General features: G+C 28.3%; 1 protein-coding gene across 1 annotated transcript in view; it reads left to right on the top strand.

Moving 5' to 3' along the window:
* Sema1a (semaphorin 1a) overlaps nt 1-22,367 on the top strand; it is a 1,157,214-nt gene that overhangs the window by 1,037,701 nt on the left and 97,146 nt on the right. The window contains 1 exon segment of the mRNA XM_075293762.1: nt 14,035-14,180. Within this exon segment, the coding sequence (XP_075149877.1) occupies nt 14,035-14,180 (146 nt within the window).

The following is a 22,367-nucleotide window of genomic DNA, read 5'->3' as shown; positions in this document are numbered from 1 at the left end:
CACATCGAAATATTGCTCTAAGACCCCATAAAGTGTATATATTCTGGGTCGTGGTGAAATTCTGAGTCGATCTAAGCATGTCCGTCCGTCCGTCCGTCTGTTGAAATCACGCTAACTTCCGAACGAAACAAGCTATCGACTTGAAACTTGGCACAAGTAGTTGTTATCGATGTAGGTCGAATGGTATTGAAAATGGGCCATATCGGTCCACTTTTACGTATAGCCCCCATATAAAGGGACCCTCAGATTTGGCTTGTGGAGCCTCTAACAGAAGCATTTTTCATCCGATCCGGCTGAAATTTGGTATATGGTGTTGGTATATGGTCTCTAACAACCACGCATAAATTGGTCCACATCGGTCCATAATTATATATAGCCCCCATATAAACCGATTTCCAGATTTGGCTTGCGGAGCCTAAAAGAGAAGCAAATTTCATCCGATCCGGCTGAAATTTGGTACATGGTGTTGGTATATGGTCTCTAACAACCAGCAAAAATTGGTTCACATCGGTCCATAATTATATATAGCCCCCATATAAAACATTCTCCAGATTTGACCTCCTGAGCCTCTTGGAGGAGCAAAATTTATCCGATCCGGTCGCTATCAACCATACCAAAATTGGTCCAATCACACAAAAATTGGTCCATATCGGTTCATAATCATGGTTGCCACTAGATCCAAAAATAATGTACCAAAATTTTATTTCTATAGAAAATTTTGTCAAAATTTTATTTCTAGAGAAAATGTTGTTAAAATTTTATTCGGTTCATAATAAAATTTTCATCATTGTCAAAATTTTATTTCTATAGAAAATTTTGTCAAAATTTTATTTCTATAGAAAATTTTGTTCAAATTTTATTCGGTTCATAATCATGGTTGCCACTCGTTCCAAAAATAATCTATCAAGATTTTATTTCTATAGAAAATTTGATCAAAAGTTTATTTCTTTTATTTTATCAAAAGTTTAATTTTGTTAAAATTTCATTTCTGTAGAAATTTTTGTCTAAATTTTCTTTCTATAGAAAATTTTGACAAAATTTTTATTTCTATAGAAAATTTTGTGAAAATTTTATTTCTATAGAAAATTTTGTTAAAATTTTATTTCTGTAGAAAATTTTGTCAAAATTTTATGTCTACTTTGTCAAACTGAATTATATACGTATTGGATCGATCTTTTTTGATTTAATATATACCGCGTATGGACTTCTGAGTCGATTTCTATACAAATAAAATTTTTGCAAAAATTTTCTATAGAAATAAAATTTTGCAAAAATTTTCTATAGAAATAAAATTTTGAAAAATTTTCTATAGAAAAAAAAAATTGACAAACTTTTCTATAGAAATAAAATTTTGCAAAAATTTTCTATAGAATTAAAATTATGACTTATTTTCTATAGCAATAAAATTTCGACAAAATTTTCGATACAAATAATTTTGCCAAAATTTTCTATAGAAATAAAATTTTTTTAAAAATTTTCTATAGAAAACAAAAATTTGCTGAAATTTTCTATAGAAATAAAATTTTGCGAGAATATTTCTACAAATATTTTTATTGCAAACATTTAATAAAAAAAAAAAAACTTTAATGATTTTTGTTTTTTTTGGTAGATTTTTGCAAAATTTTTCTTCGAATTTTGGTAGATTATTTTTAGCACCGTGATTGTCAATGGTCCTCAGATTCATAATAGAATGAGCAAAATTGTTAAATCTAAGCAACTTACACTAAATGTTATACGCTTTAAGATAACGTTTAGTGTAAGTTGCTTAAAATTTAATATCTGTCTCAAGTTTTTTTTTTTGTTGAGATTTTACTCTCTAAGGATAATTTTAATATCCTTTTAGTTTCTCCTTGAATTACCTATTTCATTCCAAAGCATTTTTTAATTTAAATTCCATTTAAATTCATTTCCAAAAATTTATTGGCTTTCCGCTACGAACTCTTAAAGCGTTGCATTGAAATTTCCAGGGTGATTTAATCTCATTTCATTTTATGTACTTCTTATCTGTTAAACAATCCAAATCACGTATACACGTTATTTACCTTCGTTGTGTTTTACTTGTTTTTGTTGTTGCTATCTTCTTTGGTGTGATGACGAAAAGTGTTGCAAATTTTAAAAACTCTTTTGTGTGTTCAAAAGAAATAAAAAAAGAGCGAGACATTTTTTTCTTTGCTCATAAATACAAATAAATCTACTTGAGTAGGACTCCAGAGGACGTGGACAACGATACAGGATGAGAGAGAAAGGCAACTGTTATCGCTGGCTTGGTTTGGTTGCTCTCGTATCTCTTTGTGACAGTGGCACTTTAGAATGCTCATAAATATAAAACTTAAGTACTCCAGCTCAATTTAAGCCTTTACATACCTTCTTCTCCTCCTCCACTGCAATGCTACTGCTCATCTCCCCGAAGAAGAAATGGAACCGAATTCAGGCAACATTAACAACTCGGCGTTTAAATATAGGAGACTACTTTGCCCAGCTATGGGCTCCTCATAGGTGGAGATATCATGAAAGTAAGAAGGGGGAAACCCGAAACGATGATAGGACAATACAGACAAAGCAGATATTTATACAAAAAAAAAAAAAAAAAAATAACGAAAAACAAGACAAAGGACCCATTATATTGCTTGCTGTGTGAGTCAGCCAGCACTCAGCTAGCTGAACTGTGAAGGAAATTGGAATGAACAAAAAGGATATGCCATAAATGTGATATACAAGAGTGTGCCAACATGGAGAGACAAACATACACACACTCTTTTGGAAGAGACAACTTCAAACAGTTAAGGACTTCTTCATCTCTACTACAGACAAAACATAGACACTGTCATTATGGTGTTTGTATTGGTGAGGGATCATTTTGCTTCATACTTTATCTACAAGATGGAATACGGAAATAGAGAAGATCTCAATCCATGGAATATTTCAAAAATATGGATTTATAAAATCTTTAGTCTTTATTCTAGCTAGTTTTTCGAAACTAGATTGAGGGGAAAATGATTATTTGCAATGATGGAACTTAATATTGATGGTATAAATAAATGAGGAAAATTAAGAGCAATCGTTTTCTGATAAAAGGTTTTCCAAAAAGATGTGTTATTTTCGTATTCAAAGAAAAATTAAAATTTGTTGTTTTAAAGAATCCGATTTTTATTTCATAATAAAGAGGAAATACAATTTTGCACAAATTTTCTATAGAAATATTTTGTTTTTTTTTTTCGTTTTGTTTTGTTTGTACTTCAATCATATTTGTGGTTTTGATAAAATTTTTGAATTTTTGCAAAAAGTTTCTATAAAATTTTGCAAAAATTTTCTATAAAAAATAATTTTTTACAAAATTGTCTTTAGAAATAAAATTGTTGACAAACTTTTCTATAGAAATAAAATTTTGCAACATTTTTCTATAGAAATAAAATTTTGCAAAAATTTTCTATGGAAATAAAATTGTTGACAAAATTTTCTATAGAAATAAAATTTTGGAAAAATTTTCCATAAATATACAATTTTGCAAAAATTTTCCAAAGAAATAAAATTTTGCAACAATTTTCTATAGAAATAAAATTTAGCACAAAATTTCTATAGAAATAAAATTTTGAACAAATTTTTTATAGACATAAAATTTGGCAAACATTTTTGTATAGAAATGAAATTTTGTAAAATTTTTATATTAAAATAAAATTTTGCAAACTTTTTCTACAGAAATAAAATTTTGACAAAATTTTCTATTGAAATAAACTTTTGCACAAAGTTTCTATAGACAAAGAAATTGCAAAAAGTTTCTATAGGTATAAATTTTGCAAAAATTTTCTATAGAAATAAAATTGTTGACAAAATTTTCTATAGAAATAAAATTGTTGACAAAATTTTCTATAGAAATAAAATTTTGCAAAAATTTTCTTTAGAAATAAAATTTTGAAAATTTTTTGTAGAAATAAAATTTTCAAAAATTTTCTATAAAAATAAAAGTTTACAAAAATTTGCTATAGAAATAAAATTTTGACAACATTTTTTATAGAAATAAAATTTTGCAAAAATTTTTTATAGAAAAAATATTTGTTGTTGTTTTTTATTTCAGCTTAAAACCATACATTGACTAAACTACAATTGTAGCTTAACCAACAGAGGAAAAGAATGTTTGTCAAATTTATTTGGGCAAAGCCCTATAGACTGCAAGATGGTTGGATGGACGCACGTTTCGGAATTACCACATTCCTCATCAGCATCCTCTACTTGCAGCAAAACTATCAACCAATTATCAGAATAAATTCAGGCAGTTTATTAAACCCAACAAAAACCACACTTGAACCCTCCGAAAAAAGGTTTTACATTGATAGCCGGCTTATGCCGAAATAAATTCGAAACAAACATATCTCTTTTCCTATGCCACTGTCAAATCATCGATTTGAATTCACATGGCTGGGTTTATTTTTAGCGTGCCTCCTCTTCTTTTTCCATTTGTTTTGTTTTGTTATTGTTGGTTTTGTTCTTTAAGCATTGTTGTTGTTTTTTATTTCAGCTTAAAACCATACATTGACTAAACTACAATTGTAGCTTAACCAACAGAGGAAAGGAAAAAATATTTTGAAAAATTTTCTATAGAAATAAAATGTAGCACAAATTTTCTATAGAAATAAAATTGTGAACAAATTTTCTATAGAAATAAAATTTTGCAAAAATTTTGTATAGAAATGAAATTTTGTAAAAATTTTAAATAGAAACAAACTTTTGCCATCTTTTTCTATAGAAATAAAATTTTGAAAAAATTTTCTATAGAAATAATATTTTGCAAAAAGTTTCTATAGACAAAAAAATTGCAAAAAGTTTCTATAGGAATAAAATTTTGCAAAATTTTTCTATAGAAAAATTTTCCATAAATATATAATTTTGCAAAAATTTTCTATAAATATACAATTTTGCAAAAATTTTCTATAGAAATAAAATTTTGCAGATATTTTCGATATTAATAAAAATTTCCATAGATATAAAATTTTGCAAAATTTTCTATAGAAATAAAATTAAGCACAAATTTTCTATAGATATAAAATTTTGAACAAATTTTCGATAGAAATAAAATTTTGTAGAGAAATGACATTTTGTAAAAAATTTATATAGAAATAAAATTTTGCAAACTTTTTCTACAGAAATAAAATTTGGACAAAATTTTCTATGGAAGTAAAATTTTGAAAAAAGTTTCTATAGACAAAAAAATTGCAAAAAGTTTCTATAGGAATAAAATTTTGCAAATATTTTCTATAGAAATAAAATTTTGCACAAATTTTCTATAGGAATATTTCGTTTTTTTTTTTTCGTTTTGTTGTTGGTTTGTACTGCAATCATATTTGTTGCTTTGATAAAATTTTTGAATGTTTGCAAAAAGTTTCTGTAAAATTTTGCAAAAATTTTCTATAAAAATTAATTTTTTACAAATTGTCTATAGAAATAAAATTGTTGACAAACTTTTCTATAGAAATAAAATTTTGCAAAATTTTTCTATAGAAATAAAATTTTGCAAAAATTTTCTATAGAAATAAAATTGTTGACAAAATTTTCTATAGAAGTAAAATTTTGCAAAAATTTTCTTCAGAAATAAAATTTTGGAAAAATTGTCCATAAATATACCATTTTTTTGCAAATAGGAATCATTTTCTGATAAAAGGTTTTCCAAAAAGATGTGTTATTTTCGTATTCAAAGAAAAATTAAAATTTGTTGTTCTAAAGAATCCGATTTTTATTTCATAATAAAGAGGAAGATATGGTTCGATATAGCTATAGAAATAAAATTTTGCAAAAATTTTATATAGAAATAAAATTTTGAGAAAAATTTCTTTACAAATAAAATATTGCAAAAATTTTCTATAGAAATAAAATTTTGACAAAATTGTCTATAGAAATAAAATTTTGACAAGATTGCCTATAGAAATAAAATTTTTGACAAACTTTTCCATAGAAATAAAATTTTGCAACATTTTTCTATAGAAATAAAATTTTGCAAAAATTTTGCAAAAAAAATCTATAGAAATAAAATTTTGCACAAATTTTCTATAGAAATAAACTTGAGCACAAAATTTCTATAGAAATAAAATTTCGAACAAATTTTCTATAGAAATAAAATTTTGTATAGAAATGAAATTTTGTAAAAATTAAGAACAATCGTTTTCTGATAAAAGGTTTTCCAAAAAGATATGTTATTTTCGTATTCAAAGAAAAATTAAAATTTATTGTTCTAAAGAATCCGATTTTATTTCATAATAAAGACCAGATATTTATATACTTGCAAAGAAGACGGACGTGTTTGTATCGCAGCTCCTCTAAATCAATGATTATTGACGGAAAACATTGTCAGATTACTACCAAAAACTAAGAAATCTAACAAATAAACACACTACATCAACATAAGTCAAGTGAAATAAGTGATTATTTTTACATATTAAAGTAATTTATCAAATAAATTGGCAAATTGCAAATCAATACGTACATTATCAACATAAACAATCAATCATAAACAGTGAGAGGTGCAGTGTTTCTCGATAATAAACGTCACAAACTAGGCTCTCATCTTAATGAAAGCTTTTATTTGACATAATTAATAGAATGCTTAAAGCCGTTAAATTCAAACAAATTAACTACAACATTAAATAATATTTTCATCTGAAAATTATACCACAAAAAATCTGCAATTTACATGTTTTATGGTTCATGTCCGAAATAAAAGCATTGCAGGGTGCATCAAAACTTTACATATTTTCAATTACACCACACCGCCCTCTGTATGCCAATTTCTAGCACAACGATCGATCTCATAAGCGAAGTCAATACTCAACAAAATCAGCGTGGACACAAACCGGCGTGTTGAATTTATCCTAAACCGCAACACGTTTACTGTGGACATCAACCTGTGATAATTAACATAGATCACATATTTTAATAAATACAATACTAAACACAGTTACTGTTGACACGAACCGGATATATCTTAAACATTCAGCGTAGACAATACCCAACATAAACTTAGTAAACCTATCTAATCACTATGGGCACACCCACGCAAAAACGCCTGCAAAAATCACTACTGGAAAGTGAATCAAAAAATCCTCGCACTTCTCTAGGAAATATTGATTCACCTTTCAAATTGATGCAAGCAATGGACAAACGATTCGATAAATTAACTGAAACGATTGAAGCTAAACTGATGAGTATGTTGAATGAAAGTGAAAAACGAATTCTAACACAATTAGAAAAAAAGTTAGACTCGATTAATGAGCAGTTAAGAGCAGTGACGGTAAGAGTTGACAAAATTGAAGCTGCGACAGAAGATGCTATAATAGCCATGAGGCAAGAAATGAATAAAATGGAAATGGAACTCAAAGAGCAAACTAACAAGTATAAAATACTTAAAACTGAATTAAGAGAGCAAAAAAACAATACAGTTGCATCTGATCTTCGTATTACCGGAATACCTTTCATGCAGAATGAAAATTTGCCCGAAATTTTTTACAATATATGCTGTACAATAAACACTCCAACACCAGCTTACCAGTATATATATAGGCTACAAAACCAAAATAACAAACACAAAAATAATTCTCGTGATGCAGCAATCATTGTCAAGATGTGGTCTCCATATGATAAGAATTTCTTTCTCAAATCACTATCGATCTACAGGAAGCAGAACAAGAATTTCAACTTCAAACTATCACATATTGGATTTAACTCAGAATCTACATTTTTTGTCAATGAAAGTTTAACGAAGCCGAACTATTTAATACTACAGGAAGCTGTACGACTAAAACGACAGAAATTACTACACAGTGCTTTTTCAATGCGTGGTTTCGTATATGTTAAAAAAGCTGCTGATGGCCCCTCGGTTCGGATTGAGGAAATGGATGACTTGAATAATAATAGTTTTTTTGAACAAGAGGATGCTTCCCGAAATCAACATCAAAATCATCAAGTTCAAGCAACTAACTAACATCATAATATACATAATCTATAACACTAATTTTGTTATATTTTTTTTTTTACATTAGTATATATCTTAAACAGTATTGCATAATTAATATTTATTTTTTTGAATCTTCTACGACTTTTTATCATAAGCAAAAGCGGGGTAACTGCATCTTTGATAAATGCTTTAATATGCATTACAACATTTTTAAATCAAATCGTTCATATGACACACATTGGTGACATAGGTTTAAGTTCCACAGAAGGCACAGCCAATATGATAAAGATTCTATGTAAACAGCATAGAGGTATAAAAATTTGCCATCTGAATGCCCAAAGCTTGAGGAACAAAATGGATGAATTTCGTATAATGTTTGAAACCTCGGACGTGGACTTTGTTTGTATTTCTGAGACATGGCTGAATTCAGATCATAGCGACCTTTTGGTATCACTTAAGGGATATCGGGTTTTTAGAGCCGACAGAGGGAGACGTGGGGGAGGTGTTGCCATTTATGCCAGGCATGGGATAAAATGTAGATTTATTAGTAATTCTATGGAGATGGATGATGTCGAGTATATATTTCTTGAGGTGACGAATGGTTCCTCCAATTTACTGGTTGGATGTGTGTATAGGCCAAACAATAGTGTACCCTTAGAGGACTTTATGACTACACTTGACTCACTTACTGTTCGCTATGAGAATATAGTTATTGCTGGTGATTTTAATAGTAATGCCCTCATTGAATTCAGATTTGTCGATGCTATGCTATCACTAGGACTCTTTTCTGTTAATAATACTACACCCACACATTATACTTCCACTAACGCGACTTTACTGGACCTTTTCTTAGTTAATGATTTATCGAATATACTTTTGTATGATCAACTTTCAGTACCTTGCTTTTCACGTCATGACCTTATTTTCTTGACATATGACTATCGCCTGGATGTCAGGAAACATTCTGTCAAGTTTCGTGATTTTAAGAATATTAATTACGATCTTCTGAATGTTGAGTTCGAGTGCATTGACTGGGGTTTGATTTATGGTATTGCGTCTATCGATGACCAACTGACTTTTCTTGAGGAAAATATAGTTAAGCTTTACGATATAGCGGTGCCATTGAGGAGTAAGACTATATGCCCAAAAAATCGTCCTTGGTTTACGCATCAGGTTGCAAATGCCTTAAGAGTGAGGGATGTTGCCTACAGGAGGTGGAAGAGATATAGGACTCCTGAACTACGCGGTGAGTACTGTGATGCTAGGAGGAAGGCTCAGGATGAGATAAAGAAGGCTAAGTCTGAGTACTATATGTCCAAATTTGGTGATGCTGTTGGATCAAGGCGAATATGGGGTTTGGTACGCGAGCTTGATGTCGGTAGAAAGGATAGTTATGTGGATGATGAATCAATTGATGTTGACGATATTAACGCGAAGTTTTTGGACATTCCCATGCGGGACGCTGATTCCTCCTTCTATGATATGACAACAGTTGCTTTTGATGATCGTTTTGAGTTCATTGGAGTGGAGGAGATGCATGTTCTGGAAAGTATCATGTCCATAAGATCGAACTCTATAGGTGCTGATGGTGTAGACCCTAGGTTTATCAGGATAATATTGCGTGAACTCCTCCCCTTTATTACCTTCATATTTAATAGGATAATAACCAATAGTTATTATCCAAGTAGGTGGAAGGTAGCACGGATAGTTCCTGTACCGAAGACAGGCGGAGATTACAGACCCGTAGCGATTCTGCCATTTCTATCAAAGGCACTTGAGCGTGTGTTGAGGGATCAAATGGATGAGTACTTGCGTACGAATGCCTTGTTAACGGACTCACAGTCTGGATTTCGACGGAAGAATAGTTGTATTACAGCCCTTGTTGACGTGTCGGAGGATATCAGGCGCTTTATGGATGAAAGGAAATATGTGTTGCTAGTGCTTTTAGATCATTCTAAAGCATTTGACACCGTAGACCACGATTTACTTTGTGCTAAATTACGCAATTTCTTTGGGTTTTCAAACACGTCGGCAAGATTAATTTCATCATACCTCTCGGATAGGTATCAATATGTCAGGATTGGGGACAGGCAATCACAGGTGCGGTTGGTAAACAGAGGTGTTCCGCAAGGTTCAATATTAGGACCCTTGCTCTTCTCCCTATACTCTAATGATCTACCTACGCAGGTGAGACATTGTCGGATGCGAATGTATGCTGATGATGTTCAGTTATATATAGGGTGCGAACCGTCATCAATTGGTAGTTGTGAGGCTCTATTGAATGAGGATCTTTGAAGGATATCAATGTGGGCACAGGCCAATGGTCTTACTATTAACCCAATGAAATCTAAGTGTTTGGTGATTAAAGGGCGAACAGTGAGGTCTAGAGTTAATGTTGACATAAGGATAGATAATCAGACGATTGGGATAGTGGAGCGTGCCAGAAATCTTGGGGTGATGTTCAACAGCACTCTGACGTGGTCTGACCATATTACCGCTATGTGTGGCCGTGTATATTCAATACTTCGGACATTATGGCAGTCACAACGTTGTACTCCGTTAAGAATAAGGGTTATCTTAGCCAAGTCATTCTTGATGTCCATTATGCTTTACGGATGTGAACTTTTTGCTAAGTGCGATGCCCTAAGTATGCAGAGAATGAATAGGACGTTCAATAGCATTACCCGCTACGTATATGGTATACGAAGATATGACAGTGTTTCGGCTTTCTCAGTATGCTTGTATGACATGATATTTCACAATCTACTTAAGTTAAGAGTCCTTATTTTCTTGCATAGGATTATTTATAGTGGTCACCCGGTGCATTTATTTCAACGCCTGCGTTTTTCAAGATTTAATAGAGGAAAAAGATTAATTTTGCTTCGTCATAGCTGTTTGGTCTCTGAGTGGCAATTTTTTATTAACTCCATCCGTCTGTGGAACTCACTTACTTATAATATCCAATGTATAAGTAATGCAGATGCCTTTAAGAAAAATGTTATCTCGTTTTTGAGTAATAATTAAACAAGATTCTTTATCATTTGTTTTATTTTACTCTAAACTGTTTGCTAGCTAGTTTTAATTCTTAAAATTTGTTTTCGTTTTCATGCAATATGTACCCTTATTTTTATGCAATATGTACTTTTATTTATAACTTTCTTTTATTTGTTATAAAATTTTCGTTCAATTTTTTGTTTTTGTTTCTCTTTTTCATATTTTCAATTTTAATATTCTTTATCCATTATCTGTAATTATAAATTTTATAAATCTTATTTTAATTGTTGTTATTTTTCTCCTCTTTTTACAAGTGTCAAACTTAAATTCTAATAGTGTTTTTTTTCAGTCTGTAATCAGTTTTTCAATATAAAATATTAAGGTTATTTGCTTATAGATCTATTTTGATTAATTTTTTAAATTTAAAAAAAAAAAAAAAAAAATTTTTTCATGAAACCTAATATTGTAATTATATTATATTTATTTAATTGTACATTATGATTTTAAACTTCTCATGCTGAAATATGAGACTCAAGTGGTCTTGTGCATGGGAAAGCAAATAAATAAAGAAAGAAAAAAGAAAAGAAAAAAAAGAGGAAGATATGGAGCGATATAGCTATAGAAATAAAATTTTGCAAAAACTTTCTATAGGAATAAAATTTTGCAAAAAGTTTCTATAGACAAAAAAAATTTTCTATAGAAATGAAATTTTGTAAAAATTTTATATAGAAATAAAATTTTGCAAACTTTTTTACAGAAATAAAATTTTGTCAAAATTTTCTATAGAAATAAAATTTTGCAAAAAGTTTCTATAGACAAAAAAATTGCAAAAAGTTTCTATAGGAATAAAATTTTGCAAATATTTTCAATAGAAATATAGAAAATATATATAAATTGCACAAATTTTCTATAGAAATATTTTGTTTTTTTTCGTCTTGTTTTGTTATTGTTGTTTTGATAAAATTTTTGATTTTTTTCAAAAAGTTTCTATAAAATTTTGTAGGAATTTTCTATAAAAAATAATTTTTTACAAAATTGTCTATAGAAATAAAATTGTTGACAAAATTTTCTATAGAAATAAAATTTTGGAAAAATTGTCCAAAAATATACAATTTTGCAAAAATTTTCTATAAATATACAATTTTGCAAAAATTTTCTATAGAAATAAAATTTTGCAAATATTTTCGATAGTAATAAAATTTTCTATAAAAATAAAATTTTGCAAGAATTTTTTGTAGAAATAAAATTTTTTATAGAAATAAAATTTTGACAAAGTTTTCTATAGAAATAAATTTTGACAAAATCTTCTATAGAAATAAAATGTTGACAAAGCCATTGAAATTCCAAAAAGTGCAAGAGCTCACCGATGCACAAAATTTAGAGTGGAGAGAGCCAAAGTGCTGTTTCGCTTGAACGATACTGGCCAGTTGCCAAATTTGGTTTTTCCCAGGGATTCGGAGCGGAGCGGTGCGCACCCTTTTTTGGCCGGAGCGAAGCGGGATCGATATTTTCCAGAAGAAAAACCGCTCCGCTCCAAAAAACAAATATTAAATTTAATCAAGTGCGATGATAGTTTCTTTTTATTTCCTTTGCTCTGCTATAAATTTTGCACAAAGAGTACAATTGGTAGTGTTGTAATGAGGTCAAATTTGGTTAAAATTGGTTCAAATGGAGGTATAGCTACCATACATATCATTCGCCCGATATCCACTTATACGGCCCCAGAAGCCAGAGGCCAAAGTTGTTATCCGATTTACATGAAGTTTTGTCTATTATGCATGCCAAATTTGGTTGACATCGTTTCAGATTTATATATAGCTCCCATATATCTTTCACCCGATTTTGATTCATATGACCATGAAGACCAATGTTTTACTCCAAATATTTTGAAATTGTGCACAGAGCAGTACAATTAGCATTTTAGCAAAGTGTTCCAAAGTTGGTCAAAATCGGTTAAGATTGAGACAAAGCCCCCCATATATATGTTTTTCCGTTTTAAGCAAATATGGCCAAAATACACACATTTTCAATTTAAATTCACCACTGCTAAGTGCAAACATTACTCAAATTTTCCCATACTTCTAAAACGTATCTAACGACCGATAAATCATAATTGCGCACCTAATTTTTATTCTGAACAACCTACAGAATCTAGATCCCAAACTCCAGATTTCCAATTTCATGCAAATCGGAAAAAGAAGTAAAATCAGGAGATCGGTCTATATGGGGGCTGTACCAAAATATCGACCAATACTCACCATTTTCAGCACAGCTCTCTTTGGTCCTAAAATATCTCTAGATTTCTAATTTCAGGCAAATTGGTTAAAAACTTCGGTTTCTAAGGGGGTTCGGTTTATATGGAAGCTATATAAAAACCTGGACCGATATATCCCATCTTAGAACTTAGCCTGCGTGCAGACAAAAGACGAATCGGTGCCAAATTTCAGGACCATAGCGTTATTATTGAAGGCTGTAGCGTGATTATCACAGACAGGCGGACATGCTTATAACGTCTTACAAATTCTTCCTTCAGTTTGTGAACAAACAAAAACATCAAACGCTATATAATAGCTTTCTTTCTATTTCGGACTCCGTTGGCCTTGCCGCTTCCCCATGAGCTACAAAAGTTACGAGTCCCATCTGACTGAAATATCAATAGTAGACTCACATCAGAAACTCTCATTACCAAATTATCTTTGAGATAACTTTGTTCCCAATTTGTAAGCACATGGTAAGGCATTATTCTCAAGCACACGGTATTGCTGAGGGTATGGCACTCTTAACGCTTTTTCATCTCAACTATTTATCCAGTTTTCACTGGGCTCTTTGGAGAATGTACTACACGACTGTGAATTGCTCTTGCATCTAGAGACTTAGTAATAATCAGACAACCCTCGTATATGAACAAAATGAAATTAAATATTTCGAAAATTTCTTATACGAGTATTGTATTTTCTATCTATTGACCAAATTAAATAAAAGAAGAGCCACGTACACCCCTAAAATATCAACGATAATGGTGTTATAATATTTTGCAACAAAATATTTTCCATAACTATAAACGAATATCGCAATAAATGTTTTCCTTCATATTCTTACAGGTTCCTGAACCACGTCCCGGTTCATGTCATAATGATTCACGAACGCTTCCGGATCCGACCTTAAATTTCCTCAAAACACATTCGCTAATGGATGAAAATGTTCCGGCATTTTTCGGTCAACCCATATTGGTGCGAACGAGTACAATGTAAGTATACACTGAGAAATAAAGCAATAATATAAAATTTTTATATATTTTTAAAGAAATGAAAAAAATACAAACAGACTAGAGGGTTCTTCTTTCATACAAAGAAAAAATTCTTTGTCTTCAATGGCTAAATTAATTTAGCCAATTAATTTTTAATTAAAATTTCTTCAATCAAATAAATGATATTATCAACCAACAAATTCATTTGATATAGATTTGTGATAGATTTTTTAATGATTGTTATTTTGTTTCAATAAAAAAATTAGTTGATTCAATAAAATTTTTAAGTGGCAAAAATTTTGGGCTCTATGAACAGGGGTCCCATAAAAATTTGCCCAAAAACCTAAATGAAATAGAACCCTAAAAAAAAATGACACGAAAAACCACAACTCCAAATTTTAATATTTTTTTTTTTTTTGGGAATAACTTCATTTTATTTTTGGGGCCCGTTTGAAGTATGAAAATAAACCCCAATTTCCCTTTTGGAATTGTGCTTCGTTTTCCAGTACGACCCCAAAAAAATTACACGAAAAACAACAACTCCAAATTTTAGTGTTTTTGGGGAGTAACTTCATTTTATTTTTGGGGCCCGTTTGCATTATGAAAATAAACCCCAATTTCCCTTTTGGAATAGTGATTCGTTTTCCATCAGTTGGGGTTAATTTTCACATGGTCTTTTAAATCAAAATTAAATATGAGCCCTAATTTTATATTGCGGTCGATTTTCAGTTTCATTATTCATCATCTTCAGTTACATTATTCGTCATCTCACTTATGTGGCCCTGTTTCATTTGGGTTTTGTGGCCCATTTTCATGGGGCCCATTTTCATACCGCCAAAATGTAGGCTATAGTTTTTCTGTACTTAAACTCATTTCTAATTTTCATATTAGCCTTAAAACAGATTTAAGTACAAATTATATTTTCGATTATTAAGTAATGTCCATAAAGTTCGAATAATTATTATAAATAAAAATAAATTCAATTTTCTCCTTAAAAATTATTCAAGTATACACTATATTCGAATATATTTTTTTTATAAATTAAAACCCTTTATAATAGATGACCCTTTAAGCTTCCTATATTTTTCAAAGTGTATATTTCAATTTCATGGAAGCTTCACATACCATCATCACCATTATTGCAGGAAGCCTGAGCATACGTTTTTATCATAAGACGAAATAACAGTCATACACCACAAAGTTTACCAAAAGAAAAGCCATCACCACCATCACCATCATTATAACGCGATGACTGTTGGTAGTAAACATGCTCCTTGGTTGAGCGCTTTGTTGGCGGTCTTTTGGTTAAGTTGAGTTCTTGCCCAAACCATCTCGCACCCCTTCCGTATGGCATGATGAAAACGGAAAAGATTTTCAGCTTTTAAAATGTTTCGTTTATGCTTTAGTGATTGCTTTAGAGCTCTTTGTGGTTATTGAGTTAGGGATTTCGAATCGAACGGTTGCCAAAGTTGGTAGAATTTTACCAAAAATGGAAGATTTTTCATCAGTTTTGAAGATTTTTTCAGAATTTTTAAAGCCAAATTGACATTAGTCAAACAAAATTCTCTTTCATTTTAGGATATCCAATTTTAAGTTGTGTTAGTTAACTATAAGCACAAAACGAATTCATTGATAACTTTATCGACTTTTGGACTAGGGGAAAAAACTTTATAGCAGAGAAATGTTTCTTCTATGAATAAAATTTTGACCTAATTTTTGATAGAAATAAAATTGTGCCAAAATTTTCTACAGAAATAAAATTTTGACAAAATTTTCTCCAGGAATAAAATTTTGACAACATTTTCTCTGGGAATAAAATTTTGACACAATTTTCACTAGGAATAAAATTTTCACTAGGAATAAAATTTTGACAAAATTTTCTCAAGGAATAAAATTTGACAAAATTTTCTCTTGGAATACAATTGTGACAAAATTTTCAGTAGGAATAAAATTTTGACAAAATTTTCAGTAGGAATAAAATTTTGACAAAATTTTCTCAAGGAATAAAATTTGACAAAATTTTCTCTTGGAATAAAATTTTGACGAAATTTTCTGTTGCAATAAAAGTTTGACAAAATTTTCTCTATGAATTAAATGTTGACAAAATTGTCTATCGAAACAAAATTGTGACAAAATTTTCTCAAGGAACAAAATTTTGAAAACAGTTTCTCCAGGAATAAAATTTTGACAACATTTTATTTTGGAAAAAAATGTTGACAAAATTTTCTACAGCAATAAAAAAATTTTAACAACATTTTCTAGAGTAATAAAAAAAAAATTTACAAAACTTTCTATCGAAATAAATTTGTTACAAAATTTTCTCCAGGAAAAAATTTTGACAAAAGTTTCTCTTGGAATAAAATTTTGACAAAATATTCCGTTGCAATAAAATTTTGACAACATTTTTTCTGGGAATGAAAATTTTTCTATAGATATAAAATTGTGACAACATTTTCTCTAGGAATAAAATGTTGACAACATTTTCTCTAGGAATGAAATGTTGACAAATTTTCTATAAGAATAAAATTTTGACAAAATGTTCTACAGGAATAAAATCTTGAAAACAATTTATATAACATTGAAATAAAATTGTGACAAAATTTTGTCTAGGAATAAAATTTTGACAAAATTTTTTATAGGATAACATTTTCACAACTTTTTCTCTGGGAATAACATTTTGACAACAATTTCTCTAGGAACAAAATGTTGACCAAATGTTTTATAGGAATAAAATTTTGACAAAATTGTCTCTAGGAATGAAATGTTAACCAATTTTCTCTAGACATAAAATGTTGACAAAATTTTCCCTAGAAATAACATTTTGGCAGCATTTTTTCCAGGAATGAAATGCTGACAAAATTTTTTTAGGAATAAAATTTTGAAAAAATGTTCTCTTGGAATAAAATGTTGACAAATTTTTCTCAAGGAATAAAATTTGACAAAACTTTCTATAGAAATAAACATTTTGACAAAATTTTCTATGGAAATAAAGTTTTGATAGAAATTTCTATAGAAACAAAATTTTGAAAAAATTTTCTATAGAGATAAAATTTTGACAAAATTTTTCTACATAAATAAAATTTTGACAAAATTTTCTATAGAAATAAAATTTTGACACAATTTTCTATAGAAATAAAATTTTGGCAAATTTTATTAAAAATTTATACAGAAATAAAATTTTAATAAAATTTTATATAGAAATAAAATTTGGACAAAATTCTCTATAGATATAAAATTATGACAACATTTTCTATAGAAATAAAATTTTGACAAAATGGGATAAAATCTTGACAAAATTTTATGTAGAAATAAAATTGTGACAAAATTTTCTCTAGGAATAAAATTTTGACAAAATGTTCTACAGGAATAAAATCTTGAAAAAAAAATTAATATATTATAGAAATAAAATTGTGACAAAATTTTGACTAGGAATAAAATTTTGACAAAATTTTTTATAGGATAAAATTTTCACAGCATTTTCTCTAGGAATAACATTTTGACAACAATTTCTATAGGAATAAAATGTTGATCAAATGTTTTATAGGAATAAAATTTTGACAAAATTGTCTCTAGGAATAAAATTTTCACTAGGAATGAAATGTTAACCAATTTTCTCTAGAAATAAAATTTTGACAAAATTTTCCCTAGAAATAACATTTTGACAACATTTTTTTCTAGGAATGAAATGCTGATAATACTTTCCCTAGAAATAACATTTTGACAACATTTTTTTTTGGAATAAAATGTTGACAAAATTTTCTCTAGGAAAGAAATGTTGACAAATTTTCTCTAGAAATAACATTTTGACAACATTTTCACTAGGAATAAAATTTTGACAACATTTTTTTCTAGGAATAACAATTTCTATAAAAATAAAATTTTGACAAAATTTTCTATAGAAATAAAATTTTGGCAAAATTTTCTATTGAAATAAAATTTTCTATAGAAATAAAATATTGACAATATTTTCTCTAGTAATAAAATTTTGACAAAATTTTCTATAGAAATAAAATTTTGGCAAAATTTTCTAAAGAAATAAAATTTTGGCAAAATTTTCTATAGAAATAAAATTTTGACAAAATTTTCTATAGACATAAAATTGTGACAAAATTTTCTCTAGGAATAAAATTTTGACAAAATTTTTTATAGGATAAAATTTTCACAATATTTTCTCTAGGAATAAAATTTTGACAACAATTTCTCTAGGAATAAAAAGTTGACAAAATGTTTTATAGGAATAAAATTTTGACAAAAATTTCTCTAGGAATAAAATGTTGATCAATTTTCTCTAGAAATAAAATTTTGACAACATTTTTTCTAGGAATAACATTTTCTCTAGGAATAAAATTTTGACAAAGTTTTCTGTATGAATGAGATGTTAACCAATTTTCCCTAGAAATAAAATTTTGAGTGAAAAACTATTGGTGCGAAGAATAATGACTACTGTTTGAGCTGTCATGATGCGGAGGAAAAGGAATCAATTAAACACCTCTTGTGTGAGTGTCCTGCATTTTGTGTAAGTAATTTTAGGGGCATATAGCTTTAGATTACTGGCGGACCTGGAAAACGTTAACTTAAGCAGTCTGTTAATGTTTTTGGAACAATCTGGTTGGTTCAACAAAATAAAATAATAGAGATGTTTCAGTGGTTAAAACTAGAAGTGTCCATATGTAATATGTACTTTTAGTTAAATGTGGTATCACAATGGACTGACAGCATTTTTTATAGGATAAAATTTTCACAACATTTTTTCTAGGAATAAAATTTTGACAACAATTTCTTTTGGAATGAAATTTTGAAACATTTTATTTTCCAAAGGTTTGTAAAAATATTTAACTTTGACAATTTTTATGTATAGAAGACACGGTTAAAACACAAAACCAATGTCAAACATTTTCAAAAATACCGGAACTGTGTATAACACCACAACCAACACTTAAGCGAATCAACAACATCCGCTCTTTTGCACCAAAACTAAGTATCACCAATGTAATAATAATCGCCAGTTCTTCTTTATGAAAACCCCCAAAAAGCACATCAACCCATTCCATATAAAATGAAAACAACAGAAATGATGATCCCGGAAAAAGTGCTAACCAAAAATATATAGTATAGATATACGAAGAGAGATAGTGTGTGTGAGAGTTGGAGTTGGAGTGGGAGTGGGAGAGAGCCAGAGTGAGAGACAGCACTTCTTCGTAAAGGGCCTCTTGGTATTCAATGTGGTTGGCATTTTTATGTTATGTTCATTTTCCGTTTGTTTTTGTGTTGTTGCTTTGTATGGGACAATGCTGTGTTTGTAGTTGTAATGTATTATCGAGTTGAAAGTTCTGAAGTGAAAAAACCAAACCTATAGGTGGAGTTGGGTCGGGTCGTTATCCTAGTATGGACTTTTACTCTTCCAACTACCAGCTACCAGAATAATGTATATGTTTAGTGTAGTTGTTGTTGTTTAATAATATTTACAACGACTGCAGTGCCAAGAAATGACAAACAACAAAATGAAAAAGAGTTTGAGGATCTCTTTTTGAGGAGGGGTAGAGAAAGTCCCGACCACCAAAGGGCACAAAAACCAAAGTAGTATGCTATGTAGAGTGATGGAATGAAGAGCGAGCCAGAGTAGTAGTTTTTTTTTTTGCACCATTGCGTTCGCTTTGTGTCCTGTGTACTTGAGTATTGTTGTATAAGTGCCAGTGGTTGTTACACAAAATGATGACAATAACACTCTAAAGCAATGGTTGTGGCAGCACCAAATCGTTCTCGATGTTTTTTTTTTTGCTCGTTTGTAACTGCATCAGAATAATGGTAACATTTTAAACATAACGTGCTCAAAATGTTCCACAAGTAACGAGAACAAATGCTGCATTTACATCAACACCAAAGGCAATAGCGCAGCCATAGTCATTGTACACGGAAAATAATATTGATATAATATAAAAAATTACACTGTGACGCAATATTCAACTTTTTGACTCCAAACAAAAAATTTCAAAATTTTATTTCTATAGAAAATTTTATCAAAATTTTATTTCCATAGAAAGTTTTATCAAAATTTTATTTCTATAGAAAATGTTTCCAAAATTTTATAATAAAGTTTGTCAGAATTTTATTTCTATAGAAAATTTTATCAAAATTTTATTTCTATAAAAAATTGTATGAAAATTTAATTTCTATAGAAAATTGTGTCAGAATTTTATTTCTATAGAAAATTTTGTCAAAATTTTATTTCTATAGAAAATTTTGTCAACATTTTATTTCTATTGAAAATTTTGTCAAAATTTTATTTCTATAGAAAATTTTGTCAACATTTTATTTCTATTGAAAATTTTGTCAAAATTTTATTTCTATAGAAAATTTTGTCAAAATTTTATTTCTATAGAAAAATTTGTCAAAATTGTATTTCTATAGAAAATTTAGTCAAAATTTTATTTATATAGATAATTTTATCAAAATTTTATTTCTATAGAAAATTTTGTCGAAATTTTATTTCTATAGAAAATTTTGTCAACATTTTATTTCTATAGAAAATTTTGTCAAAATTTTATATACATAGAAAATTTTGTCATAATTTTATATCTATAGAGAATTTTGTAAAATTTTTATATCTATAAAAAATTTTGTCCAAATTTTATTTCTATTGAAAATTTTGTCGAAATTTTATTTCTATGGAAAATATTGTCGAAATTTTATTTCTATAGTAAATTTTGTCAACATGTTATATCTATAGAAAATTTTGTCAAAATGTTATATCTATAGAAGATTTTGTCAACATTTTATTTTTTATAAAAATTTTATTTCTATAGAAAATTTTGTCAGAATTTTATTTCTATAGAAAATTTTGTAAACATTTTATTTCTATTGAAAATTTTGTCAACATTTTATTTCTATAGAAAATGTTGTCCAAATTTTATTTCTATAGAAAACTTTGTCAACATTTTATATCTATAGAAAATTTTGCAAAATTTTATTTCGAATAAATATTGTAATAACTTCTAGTTTAAAATTTTATTTCTATAGAAAATTTTGTCAAAATGTTATATCTATAGAAGATTTTGTCAACATTTTTTTTTTTGTAAAAATTTTATTTCTATAGAAAATTTTGTCAGAATTTTTTTCTATAGAAAATTTTGTCAAAATTTTATTTCTATTGAAAATTTTGTCAACATTTTATTTCTATAGAAAAATTGCGTCAAAATTTTATTTCTATAGAAAATTGTGTCAAAATTTTATATCTATAGAAAATTTTGTCAAAATTTTGTATCTATAGAAAATTTTGTCAAAATTTTATTTCTATAGAAAATTTTGTCAAAATTTTATATCTATAGAAAATTTTGTCAAAATTTTATATCTATAGAAAATTTTGTCAAATTTTTATAAATATAAAAAATTTTGTCAAAATTTTATTTCTATAGAAAATTTTGTCAAAATTTTATTTCTATAAAAATTTAATCAAAAGTTTATTTCTATAAAAAATTTTGTCAACATTTTATTTCTATAGAAAATTTTGTCAAAATTTAATTTCTATAGAAAATTTTATTAAAATTTTATTTCTGTAGAAAATGTTGTCAACATTTTGATTCTCTCGAAAATTTTGTTTCTATAGAAAATGTGAAAATTCTATTTCTATAGAAAATTTTTTCATGTTTATTTCTATGGAAAGTTTTGTCGAAATTTTATTTGTATAGAAAATTTTGGTTTGTTTCATGACGAATTAAACTCCTTTTTCCCTCTAGAGTTCGCAGCCCCATACGCAATTGAGAACGAAGCATCTAAACGTCAATTGAAATATTTTTGATATTATCGAAATATTTGTGATGACACCATGGCGTAATATTCCAACTATTTGTCGTTATATTCTTTAGTATTACCCAGCGGAAAAAAATTGGTATTTGTTCTAATGGCAAACCTTTTTCCAAAAATGTTCTTTATTTTACATACACGCGAAGTTCTTTTAATCAAATTTTTTATTTATTTATTTATTTACAAAATTAGACTTATAGTATAATATAAGAATAATATTACAATAGTAGCATTGGCTACAGAGGCCATCAGCTAACTAACATAAAATTAATTGTAATTGTTTTACCAAATTTTTTATAAGTGGTTTTTTGTTTCAAATAAGTTTTGTTTCAAATAAATTAAAAACAGAGTAAGAATTAAATGATACAATTTTTTTTTTTAAATTCT

This window comes from Haematobia irritans, chromosome 2 (genome assembly GCF_050003625.1).
Source record: "Haematobia irritans isolate KBUSLIRL chromosome 2, ASM5000362v1, whole genome shotgun sequence".
NCBI classification, from domain to species: Eukaryota; Metazoa; Arthropoda; class Insecta; order Diptera; family Muscidae; genus Haematobia; species Haematobia irritans.
The sequence above is the reverse complement of the archived record's forward strand: the minus strand, read 5'-3'. Positions and strand labels throughout refer to the sequence as shown.